Below are 13,039 nucleotides of genomic sequence, written 5' to 3'. Positions count from 1 at the left end.
CGGATGTGTGTTCAGACAGTAGCTAGCCAATGAGCTCTCAGTCAGGCAGATGGTTCTATGGAAGAGCTTGTTATGTTACTTACTGTAGGATTTATATTCTTCACTAACAGGAGAAAATATAGAAAGCATTTTCTGCGAATCACAGCAGTTTACTTAAAGCTCTTCAAATGATGGTCGTCTTTGTCACAGCATACAAGGCTGATACTCAATGGTTTTGTAATGCAAACCACACGACAGCACACAGGTGTCACTAATAACATTAATAATGGATTTTATTTTTCGGCACAAATGTCTTCCTTTTATATTCTACTACATCTCTGCATGGAACTACAGAGCCTGCCAGCTGTGATGGAGAGAGAAAAAAATAACAAAACATGTTCTCAAAATAATGATTAATTAACACAAACTCATAATTAATAATGTTCAATTATTTTTTGCTAGTTAATTTAAGTTGGATCGGCTTATGAGACAAAACAACTGGCTGCAGTTTGTGTCCCACCTCCTCACAGCTGGCCAATCAGGGTGTGAAGTGACGGATTAGATTGTCCATGTTTTAATTACTTGAATTCACCTGCTGCTGACACTCAGTGTGGGTTACTGCTTGGAGGTTGCTGTGGATCCTCTGCTCAGTTAGTCAGAAGCATCGAGAGTGTACTTTGAAATGTAAACAGTAACAGATGAGTGTGTTGTGATGTTGGACTGAGACACAAAGATGTGCTCCACATTCAGCTATCCCTGTTGAATAACATATCAAAAGACATCCTTTAAATATTCTGTTAAAATGTCAACTGTTTTATAAATGCATGCTATGATCGTTCATGTGCACAAATTCATAAACAAGGAGACCATTTTTTTCCACTTTTGCATACGTATTTGTTTGTTTTTTTCCAAAACTTAACTAAATTGCAACTAAATTTTAATTACTTTTACGATTTTTGCAATGTTACAATTTTATTAATCAATTTCTTTTATCCATAGTGACGTACATCTGAGATTTCATACAACACAAGTAAAGATCTAACCAGAAGACAACACAAGTCAGTGCCGTGAGGTTAAGGACGTGTACAGAGGCACTGCAAAGAGTGCATTCTTCTATTCTTTTCTATCATTGCCATTATTCATGTCCATGTTGTGTGAATGTGTTCAGTAAAGAGCTGGTTTGTCAGTAGGAGTGGGTTTAAAAAATCTATTCTTAGATTCAAAATTTATATTAATTATATAGATATTAATTATTATTTCCATTTCTGACCGTGCACATTTTTCTTTTTTTTAAGTTGTTTTTTTGCCCATTTTTATGGCTTTTATTGATAGTGGAATGTGCTCTACCAGGTGTGCCACCGGGACGCCCTGCCATCACTTTTTTAATGTCAACAAGTTTGCCCTTCACCGCATAATCCCTCGTTTTTCACCTTGTTTATCAACGGTATCACAATTATTGTGCTTTTTAAAATAACTTTGGACAGTTAACTGCCATGACATTTTGCTATTATATGCTACTAGCTTACAGTTGTTTCAGTTTGAGTTGTTTATCCGCTGCTGAAGCTGCTCAGACAGGGAGCCCACAGTAACTTTAGAGTGTGGAGCTCTGAAGATCACTACTGTGTATTCCAACAGTGCTCGGCACACAGAGTAGACCAATGTGTTAGCCGGAGCTAGCTGGACAACGAGGTTATGCTTGTGGGATCAAGATAAGACTACAAAATAGGTCATTAATATGTACACACCCAATGGTGGAACGTAACTAAGTAGATTTACTTATGTACTGTACTTAAGTATAATTTGGACGGACTTGTACTTTACTTGAGTATTTCGACATATGTAGCTTGATACTTCTACTCCACTACAATGCAGGGGCAAATATTGTAATTTTTACTCCACTACATTTTACTGAGCTTTAGTTACTAGTTACATTCAGGTCAAGATTTAACATGACAAATATATTATTTTTTAATGTGTATGCATGTTTATAAATAAAACCACATAAAAGTATGTTAAGTAGTGTCAATAAGCTGTAACTTGACAATAGTTATATGCTATTAACATAATCAATATAATAATCAAAAATAATGATCCAACAATATATCTATAATATATAAAACATTCTGAGTAGGTCCATTCTGCATGATGAGTACTTTTACTTTTGATACTTTAAGTACATTTTGATGCTGATACTTTTGTATTTTTACTTCAGTAAGTTTTAAACACAGGACTTCTTCTTGTAGTGGAGTAATTCTGCAGTGTAGTATTGGTACTTTTACTCCAGTATATAATAGGGGCCAATAGGGGAATCCTGCACAGCCAGAGAGCTGCAGTTTCAGGCCCCTAATTCTTTTGCGACAGCGCCACCTACGATACTATATTATAATATAATATAATATAATAGCAATAACAACAATAATAACATACGGATATAAATATGGGTACTTTGTGTTTTATATATGGTTATATCTACAAGTATTAACAGATTAAATGCAGTGATGTATCATTTTATTTATGTTAGTATTAGTTAGTTGGAAGTTCCATTTATTATTATTTATTATTAGCATAAATACAACATATTCTGGTAAAATAAAGATGAAATAATATGCTATGACCTTTGGTTTGCAAGATCTCAACTATATATTTGAACAGCTGGAGACAGTTGATCAACACACTGATGGATGTTTGCCCTTCAAAATAAAAAAAGGGACTTAAATATATTCGGACCAATATGATTCAGTTCACCTAATAAAAAAACCTGTAAACCTGTTACAAAAAACAAAACATTTAGAGTAAATTTAAATTAAAAGTTATAATCTTTGTTTGGAAAAACAAACAAACATAGGTGACATAGGTATCTTTTGTGTTAAAAGAGAAGGTTACTTTTTTTAACAAAACGGTCTACTTTCACATATCTAACATTCATTTTACTGTACAATTTAAGACACTATAATTTCTTTTTGCGTTGAAAAATAAACCTCAATTCACTTTGAATCAAATTTCAGCCATATTTTCTGGAGAAATGCACTTGTTGATCCTCCAAGTGTGGCGCTGTTGCGAAACAATGAGGGTCCTGAAAATGCAGCTCTCTGCCTGTGCAGGATTCCCCTACTCGATCACTCAGTATTCTAATCTGTTAAAATGACTGACAGCATACAAAATATCTTACATATGCAAAAACAATGGGTATTGTAACTGAAATATATGAAATTGAATCGGATAAAATCGGAAGTCCAATTGAATCAGGATCTTGTGAATCGGAACTGGATAGATTTAAAAAATCAGTGACAATACCCAGCCCTAGTTTTTCATCTCTTCTTGAGGATTTATAGGGACTCAGATGGTCGGATGAAGTTTGGCAAGTCATTCCATCACCAGGGACCTACAGAGGTAGTGAGTGGGAGGGTGTGTGGACCTGAAGTAGTTCAGATAGGCAGAAGCTGTTTTACTTACTGTTTTGAATTGGATGTGAGCAGCAACTGTGAGTCAGTGGAGGGATATGAGCAGTGGAGTGACATGCGCTCTTTTAGACTGGTTGATGATCAGGCAGGCCGTCGTACATATTTCACTTTCATGTATCCTATCAATAACTTTTGAATTGTGTGAATTTTCATTCAGTTCACTTTATTCACATATCAACCATGATAGTAACAGAAAAACATGATGAAAGAGATTCTTAATTCTTCAAAAACTAACCCTTACACCACATTTATAACACTTCTAACATGTCTTTTTAACTTATTGTATGTCTTTAAGCTGTGAGTCTGAAGGAAATTTCGTTATCTTGTATAATGAGAATTAAAACTCTTGAATCTTATGAAAACTGTTCATGTGCCACCTGTGTTTGCTTCTGACCGTGTATGTGTGTGTGTGTGTGTGTGTGTGTGCTTGTGTGTTCAGGTGAGGAAGGCAGAGGCCTCAAAATTGGTGTTCATAGACAATGCCGGCCGGCCGGAGCAGTCCAACAACAACTTGAACTTCAGGCTGATTGAGGGCATTGATGAGTGAGTACAAACACTATTTTAAAGCAAGAGGATGTAAATCTCACATATGTTTCGCAGGATACACTGTTACACCACATACCAGGCACATACACTGATGTAAGGAAATGTTTCAGTAAGAAATAAAAACGCATCCAACAGCACATTTCCCTGGTGAACAGCTTTCAAATCAGCAGCACAGAAACGTTCTCTGGAAGCTTGTAAGGGTTTGTTAAGACGTCTGATTCAATTAGTGTGCATTCAGTTAGCCTGCTATTCAATATCCTGGATGAATCCTGTCTGATAGAAATTCCCCTTTGTCTGTCACCTAGGATTACCAAGTCACTTCACAAAATGCTCTAAAATATCTGAAAAATATGGAGAAAAAGACTTTTCAGAGTTGATTCATTTCAAGTGTTTTTATAAACTTATAAGCCAAGTGTTTTAGATCTGATATGCTGTTTACATTCATGGTTACTGTAAATGATTGATGAGATCATTTACAAGCTGCTTGTCTGAATGTTCTCTGCATGTTCTCTGGAGTTGTCATTGCCAGGTTGCAGGAGTTATTTCAGGCTTCCAGCATTGTGTAAATGAAAGTCAGCTTAATGTAAATCAGAGTGGACACAATAGTAGAAAAGAGAAGAACAACATTTTGGACATATTTGGTTAAAAATTACTTCTGGAATTACTGCTGGCTTTACGTCATTACTTCTAGCATTATTTTTTTACTTCTAGCTTTACTTAATTTCTTATAGAATTACTGCCAACATTACAATACAATACTTCATTAAATTAGGCAATGATTAAGATCAGTGTATATGACGGAAAAGTGGCATTAGAATGTGTGAGAGTCCGCCAAATTTGGACTTTTACGAAAATAAATTCTCCAGGGGGACACTCAACACTGTCTGTCTGCTCCATGTCCTAGTGGAAAGCCCTTTTGACCGTGGAAAATGTTATGTGAGGTGTTTGCTCACATTTAGCTCTGAAACTGGACGAGATTGATGCATTACTTAAAAATGTACAAAATTTTCTCCCGGGTGGCATGCCCCTGATGGTAATTTTTTTGTATTTGGCAGCTGTTGAGCTTTGCACTTTGCACTACATTTTAGATTTATGATTGATTTTGTTGAACATTTTTTATTTCCTTATTCAGACTAAAAAATCATATTTTCTGTATTTTTCAGCATTTTGTAATATTGTTGAGAATATCGTTACCGCAAAAATATCCTAACCCCGGGATTCCACTGGATGCGATACGACTCCGAAACAGGTCCGTCCGCAACGGCTTCGTATCTCCGCAGTCCATCAACACACACCGGATCGTCTGTTGCGGACAGCGGAGTCCCGAGGACGCACGAGATCTCGCAAATTCATGCGTAATCAAGTGATATAACTGGATTTTCTACATGTATAACTAGAGAATGTGTCATTTAATGTACAAGAACAGATCATTTGCTTTCAAACAACATTTATTACTCCTGCAATGGTTTTCCAAGCCACTTCCTTTTTATGGTTGTCTTTATATAAAGGATGTGACGGGTCATAGATAATTGTATGATTTTGGATCTCCAGAATCAACATCTCCTCATCCGTGGTGTCAGTGGGGTGAAAAGACGAGTGAAAACCTCTAACCTGTTGACTTCAGGTCTGTCCCCGCCCATCATCACGTCTTCAAGTTGTAAAATACGATCCGCCCTGAAATCGAGGTATTTTATTTAGAGAATATACCAGATGTATTATTTTGTGTCTGTGCACGACTTCCTGCCCCGAACGATCTGCTCTGTGCTGAAATGATGCGCCGCGCTCCGTCGTCCGTCAAAAATAGAAGCTCTGCGCGAGTGTTGTGAGGGCTGACGGATGGCCGCGGGACGACGGACAGCCGTTACGCATTCAGTGGAATTTAGGGGTGAAATATCGTGATGATCTTTGAGGGCCATATCGCCCACCCCTACTGCCAGCATTACTTCATTACTTCAAGCATAACTTTCTTACTTCTAGCATTACTGCCCGTATTACTTTATTACTTAAATAATTACTGCCAGTATTACTCCATTACTTATAGCATTACTTCCAGTATTATTGGCAGGATAACTTTCACTGCTGGGGCCAAAACCTTGTTCCCAGAGGATTATGTCCAATGCTTCTGGTGATCTTCTGGCCTTTAAGTATTATGAGCCATAGTCCATATTTATGCTTGTCCAACACTACAGTATTTCAAAAAACTAATGTCGAGTTTGAAAAAATATTAAATTTACCCATCACATTACTGCACAGAGGGTGATACTTTTCATGGCCTTCCCTTTAGCACCACCCACACACTTACTATTTCATGGCCTCTCTGCTAGCACCACCCTCAGGACAAATTACATCTTGATCACTTCAGAGTGTGCACTTTTGCACTTTTAAAAAACACTGCGTTAATAAACAGTTGTATTATTACAAGTTAAAAGCAGCTGGAAGTAGTGATAAGGTTTAACGGAAAACCATTCTATTGAGTCCTTGTAAATTGTGGCGAACAGAGAACATTTCAGCTCCTTTTACAAGAGGCACTTTTTGTAAGTCCTGTTTGTATTGAAGCTACAACACTAGAGATGTAATTCTGTTTCTGTCATCAGGTTTCCAGAGAGAGCGGTGTCTGTGCTCCAGTCAGGTTGTCTGGAAAGTCTTCTTCTACACTCTCTTTACACGGACAGGGAATTCTGGGACAGCCAGGGCGGGGTCAGCGGTCTCAGGCCTCTCATCCACACTGTGGAGCACAGAGGGAAGGTCCTCCTCCAGCACTTCAGAGACAGGAAACTACAACTCAACAGGGACCTGTGACTGAGCTGATCGTAGTTAAGGCATCAATAAGGGTTTCTGTTGGTCTGTTGAAGAGTCGTTATGATGGACTAGAGTTAGAGGGAAAGGGACAAAGCCTGTATGGTGCTGCAGGAGGAGAAACAGCAGCCAGCAGTCCTAGCTGTCAGGGCTCATAACTGATTGATAAGGCATTAGTTGATGATTTATTAACCATTAATAAAGTCATTACAAACAATGCCTCCAATGGATGCTTCAATAGAAAGTGATACTGACGTGCAGTAAGCTACGAAGCTGATGTATATTACCACAATGTCAATCAAACATTAACATTGAAGTAATAATTGTTTGTTTGTCCAACTAGACTGAAAACACATGCAGACTCTCATGTTCAAAGTGTCTGAATTGATGCTAATTGTTTCCCTAAAGCTTTGTCTGTTGATAAGGGATGCTTGTCACTCCAGAAATATTCATGTTTTTCATTCAGTCTTCCATCTGCACTCTCTAACATCTCCTCAAATGTCCCCTCGCAGAAGGGAAATGTAAGACAAATTATTCCCCCGCTCCTCCTCACGGCCAACTGGTGATCCAAACAATTTAGTGGAAAGAAGCGTGCTCTATCTTTTAATATTTTACAGAGAGCTAGCAGCAGATCCAGTGATTGATTTGGATGTCTGTTTTTATGAGATAAGCTTTTCTGCTTTTAATCGAGGGATTAAAAATGTCTGTCAGCAAATAGCTTCTGGACGGGATCCTGGAAGCTTTTGATGAAAATGGACTGAATATATATATATATATATATATAGAGAGAGAGAGAGAGAGAGAGAGAGAGAGAGAGAGAGTTTTTGTGCCTGTCTTTGCACACAGTAAAAAGCACAGCGGTGGACAGAAGCAAATAGATGAAAGAAAATGAATGAGAATTGGACGAGAATCAAGTGTCATTAATGAAGGAATAGAGCTGAGGCTTTTCTATGTGAGCGACACATTTCTAAAGCTAAACTGTCACAAAACCTTCTTTTGGTATCTGGGTCTTGTGAATAGCATAGATGATATCACTTGAAGCTGTTTTACGCCTGAATTAAAATTCCAGTGGTAACTTCATGGATTAATGACATTTTCTGTGGCCCCCTCCATCACTGAATAAAAGGCTCTGATGAGAAATGCTTTGAATGTGTGATCCTGTCTTTATCCCCATTTGATCTCTTTTACATTAAATGTTCTGCTTTTTTTTCATATGTCAAACTTCCAGAAGTGAATTGGCTGCCCCTGGTTTTAGATTGCATTCATTTCTCTGCTTCTACTGCTTCTACACATTTTGGTGCAGCTCATTAAGCCCCGTCTGGATTATACTATATACATATAATATACTGAATATGATGCATTCATACTGTCAGTAGATAGTGGTTTAAAACAGGATTATTTAAAAAATCATTATTTTTAATTTATATTTCGTTTTAGTATTATTTTTTCCTAAATGGCATGCACTTATAGATTTCGTTCCTTCCCAGTGTTTTACAGTTTGCAGTCATTTACACACATGCATGCCCAGCCTTCAGGGTTCAGTGCTCTGTCAAAGGAGCCGAGAATCACTGGAGGAAAATATTGCATCTTCTTGCCGTGTGAGCAGCAGATCACCAGTTTTGCTCTTAGTGAAATACTTTGGCTGTTTTCTACTGGACTGCCATGACATTTGATACATTCAGAAATTGTCACAATATAGCCATCATGTGACTTTTTATCTAGCACTATCATCAGCTAATATACAGTTTGTCCAATACTTGATATCTCACTGACATTACTAGCAGCCTCTGCCGCAACAGAAGCATGGCTTTAGCCTATTCATATTTACACAAACACACACACACACACACACACACATATATATATATTATTATTTATTTATTTTCTTTGAAGGCCCTCTAGAAATGTGAACTTTTAACTGCTGGGGACTGATACATGATACATTACAGTAATGAGAGCGGGAGGTTGGTTGTCTTGGATTGATCAATAAACAGATATGAATCCAGAATCTGTAGGGATGACATTTTGGTAATCTGAGTAGGATTGACCAATCACGTTTGAGTGGGTTTTGGTTAAATGCAGGTAAATGCAGTGATTAGATGTTGTCTCTCAACTCCAGTCTCAAGTTGCTCATGGGACAGTTAACAATTTCTGGTGCACAGAAAAGCTAGTCTTGGCTCTGACAAGCACACCTGAACCCCAGAAATATAAGTAATAAATATTAGCTGTTGGCCACAGAGGCTTGTCTTTGAGACTGATAGCTGATGGGATTTGTGGGGATTAAATTACTTCAACTAGTGGCACAGTTAAAGTGAAAGTAGAGCAGATCCGGTATGTGTCCAACTCCTACATTATCCAACCGGATGTGGTCAAACATCAGATTGTTGTGATGCGAGTTCATGCTGCTTAAATAGATCAGGTTAGTGGAGTGGGTGCTGATGGCTGATACAGAGAGAGGAGGCAGCTGCTGACTGCATGAACTGGCTGAGAATTTAAACCTGCAGTTCCCTCTTTCATCTCCTCTAGGATTACACATACTATTGATATATTGATCGGTAAATCAATGGCATTATATGTGAAGTTGCAGCCAAAGCAGCTCCTTTTTTATGATGTGATTGTACACTCTCTTCTCTCTTCACTGTATGCTGCTGTCATCATCATTCAAACTAAAACATCTCTGAGGTAAAATGATGTCTGGTGTACGCCACAGTGTACTGCTGCAGGAACACACTGGCCTTGTTCCTGTACGTAGCTATTTTTATGAATATAGAGTGTCTCCCATGTATGCTTAAAACAAATAAGAGTGCATTTTTATGTGTGCATGTGTGTGCCAGAGAGGAAAGAGAGGATGGAGGAAACAGAAGGATATATAGGGAGTCATCAATGACTCAGTATGGTGAAGGCCGTATCAGACCACAGTTAAAGGAGGCTAGCTACAGGTCTGCTGTAGCTACTCTGAGGCTGGACAGAAACAAGTGAGTCACAGTCCTGAAGTCTGCAAAAAGGAGGCTAAACAGTCAGCCATGAGAGCTCTGGCTGCAACACATTTTGGTTGTATTTTCCAGGTATTTGGGCAAATAGGTGTAAGAATATTTACATTTCCTTAATTTATTTTCTTTTTTTTGTTAGACTAAAAAAACCTCTGGAACATAGAGAACTAGCAGATGATACAACAGTACAACAAGGGAGGGGGTACACACTCATCAGCACAAGTATGTCTGCAATCGACAGTTACTGGGATGATGATAGCTGGTAGTCCCAGCCTAGTCGCCATCTTTACCATCTACTGCTACAGCTGCTGTATGTGGGTTGAAAATGCAATTGCATGTACACAATACTCATTTTAATGCCAGGTGTAAATGGGCTCTGAGTCAACCATTTGAATTGTAGGTGAGTTAGTGGGACGCCCCAATTTCTATTCTTTTATGATGTAAAAGAAAGAAGTGGCTCAGTCCCCCTGTCTCTGATTTTCATTGTTTTAGCTGTCATTCCTGTCATTGATTTCTGTTGTTTCATTCATGCTTAAAGCTTGAGGTTGTAGTGATGATTGATGCAAGCTAACAGCGAATAAAATAATATTTAAACACTTTCTGCTCACGTCAAATAATGCAAATAATGTTTTTACAGAAGTGGCAATAAGCCATAAATAAAGTCTATCAGAGACAGGTCAATGCCCCAGGCCCCCATGCTGCTCACTTTTACATTTTTGTCCCCTTTATCTCTCTTAGATTTGTTGTGTGTTAAATGTACCCGAAGCCTTTGTCTGCTCCACCCCTCTACACCCATCCTATACTATGTTTAACTCTTGTCTAAAAAGGTTCCACACACTAAAGTGGATGTTGCTGAACTTGTTGTTGTAGACCAAATGTATTGTATCAACTATGCCACCTTTGTGGAAAATGAATCAGTCAATTAAATAGCCAGTTACAACTGATTCTACAATTAAGAACAATGGATAATAAAGAAAAAACATAATTCTGATGTAGATCTAGGAGAAATTTTAGTACCTCAAAACTAGAGACATCATTACTTAATAGGGGAAATTTGTATTATTGAGAATTACTGCAGCTAACCCTCCATCAGGCCCATTAAAGAAGTGCAAATGAAGACTTAATAAATTAGATTACACAAGATATTGTAGATCTTACACAAGTTTTCCTGTTGTAATCTTACCATGATATTAAAAATGTCAACAGAGTATCAGAGTCAAGTAGAATATGTTAAATAGAGATTTTTTAGAATTGGCATAAATCTTTGACATACTGCCAGCAGGCACAGTTTGATAACATGCTGCTAGTAATGCCTATGGGAGTGAGTATGGTGTGTGCAAAATATTAGGTTAGAGGAGAGCATCTGCATGCCAGTTTTGTTTAAGTGGAGCCCATCCAGTCCAAAGAAATTCCTGTCCTAAAAAACATAAAAATTGTGTATAAAGACAAATATAAAGACAGACTGTGGGAGTGTCAGACAGAGGAGAGCCAGGGGTTGAAGCTGGGCTGCCCAGTCCATGGTCTAAAATAATGAGGGTACGAAGTAGAAAAAAGGAGTAGAATTTGAGTCTCCCTGAGTGCTGTTTTGGAACCAACTACATAGATTATTCGTCTTTCTTCTTCTTGTGAAGTTAGCAGATCCAGTAGTCCATCCATAGTCCATAGTCAAATTCATTCCTGGAGAGAGTGGGCAACATGAATACTATTTAAAGGTGCTGAGTAAGGATTCACTAAGATACAAAAAGATTGTTATTCCCATTGGCAGTAACGACACCCGGTTAGCTCAATCAGAGCTCACTAAAGTTAATGTGGAGTTGGTTGGTACACATGAGTTGAAAGTTTATTTGTCGTCTAAAAGAGTTGAGACCAGGCAGAGTTGCAGTCTAACACACTTATCTGTGCATCCATTTGAGCAGTTAGAGGAGTTATTTAAAAAAAAAATGCATTTCATTTTGGGCCTTACAGTGCTAAATAAAGGGTGTCTATGCTTATAACTCAGACCCCAGATGTTACTCTGTCGGCTCCGATGACAACAAATTAACATGGGCAGCGGTAGAAAGGCGGAGGTGTGCCGTGAGGGAGTGTTCAAGACAGTATTGTGAAATATACACCCCAAAGCTGTAGGGGGAGCTGTAGGGGGAGCTGGGGGAGCTGCGGGAGCTCCGATCTACCAAGTATGCCTTTAAGCTCTTTGCTGCCACCACCATGAAGTGGCAATATACTGTAGGATCACTGATCAGGTGTGCATATGTCCATATTGACCTATGACTAGGAGGAAATTGGTCCCAACAGAAGAACATGGAGAAACAGGGGAATCACCAACACAGCCTGCAACTTCTGATGTGTAATCACAGTGAATCTCTCCGAAGATAAGCTCATTTTTACTTGCAGTCGATACAAGCCTACATATAACAACTGTGTCTCTGTCTCAGTTTCCTGGTAACAGCTTCATACCAACAACAGAATTAGTGCTTGGGAATCACTGACATATCAAGCAGAATGAACACAGAGAACATAATCAGCTCAGACTGCTCTCACTCGAAAGTTTTAACTAATTGTGGTGGAGTCAGAGACAGATACTGGGTTGGAAGAAAGCAGTTGGATATGTTGACTGTTTCCTGTCCCAAAATTAGTAAACCAACATCCAAGAGCCTTGACCTCTATAAATTGTGACTAACATTGATATGTTTTTTAGCTAAAGCAATAAAAAAATAGTGGTTTTAAAGGGTGGTGAGAAAAACTATACACGCAATCTTTTCATGTAGCTCAGGTGCAGTAACAGCTTTAGCTTGTCACTGAAACACTGCAGTGTGGATTCATGTAAGTACACTGTGTGGTCTTTTGATATGACACTACTGCTGTGAGGATCTGTGCGGGGGGGACTGCTGCTCTCTCTCTGCAGCACTCTTCTTTACAGGTGAGCCATATGACAGGAACCGACACATCAGCCCCCTGCTGCCACATATTAACCGCATGCCAGCCTGCAGGGCAGACAGCAGGCGTCTGGATAGCAGCACTGCAGTGGCTGCACACAGTAGTTTGCACTACACTCTATTTGTTTGCTCACTTATTGAGCTAGGTTCAATTCAGTTCAATTCCAAAAAAAAACTTTAAAAGGGGGGGAAATGAAAGAACTCTCAGGGAGAGCAACAGAAGAGCGATCCCCCTCCCAGGATGGACAGATGTGCAGCAGATGTCATTTGTACAGAACAGATCAATCTTAAAAAAGTTACGATAGAAAGTGAGAGGGGAGAGGGAGGGGGAGAT

General features: G+C 38.7%; 1 protein-coding gene across 2 annotated transcripts in view; it reads left to right on the top strand.

The window, feature by feature from the left end:
* Nucleotides 1-7,914, top strand: part of gask1a (golgi associated kinase 1A) — a 43,116-nt gene extending 35,202 nt beyond the window's left edge. Inside the window, exons 5-6 of one of the 2 annotated variants that reach the window (XM_059338304.1) lie at nt 3,880-3,983; nt 6,581-7,914. In XM_059338304.1, the coding sequence (XP_059194287.1) occupies nt 3,880-3,983; nt 6,581-6,785 (309 nt within the window). In that variant the 3' untranslated portion in view covers nt 6,786-7,914. Of the gene's footprint in view, nt 1-978; nt 3,843-3,879; nt 3,984-6,580 lie in introns of those variants that run through there. The other variant, XM_059338305.1, reaches the window with a different exon arrangement.
* Nucleotides 7,915-13,039: the final 5,125 nt, after the last annotated feature.

Source organism: Centropristis striata, chromosome 8 (genome assembly GCF_030273125.1).
Source record: "Centropristis striata isolate RG_2023a ecotype Rhode Island chromosome 8, C.striata_1.0, whole genome shotgun sequence".
NCBI lineage: Eukaryota > Metazoa > Chordata > Actinopteri > Perciformes > Serranidae > Centropristis > Centropristis striata.
The sequence above is the reverse complement of the archived record's forward strand: the minus strand, read 5'-3'. Positions and strand labels throughout refer to the sequence as shown.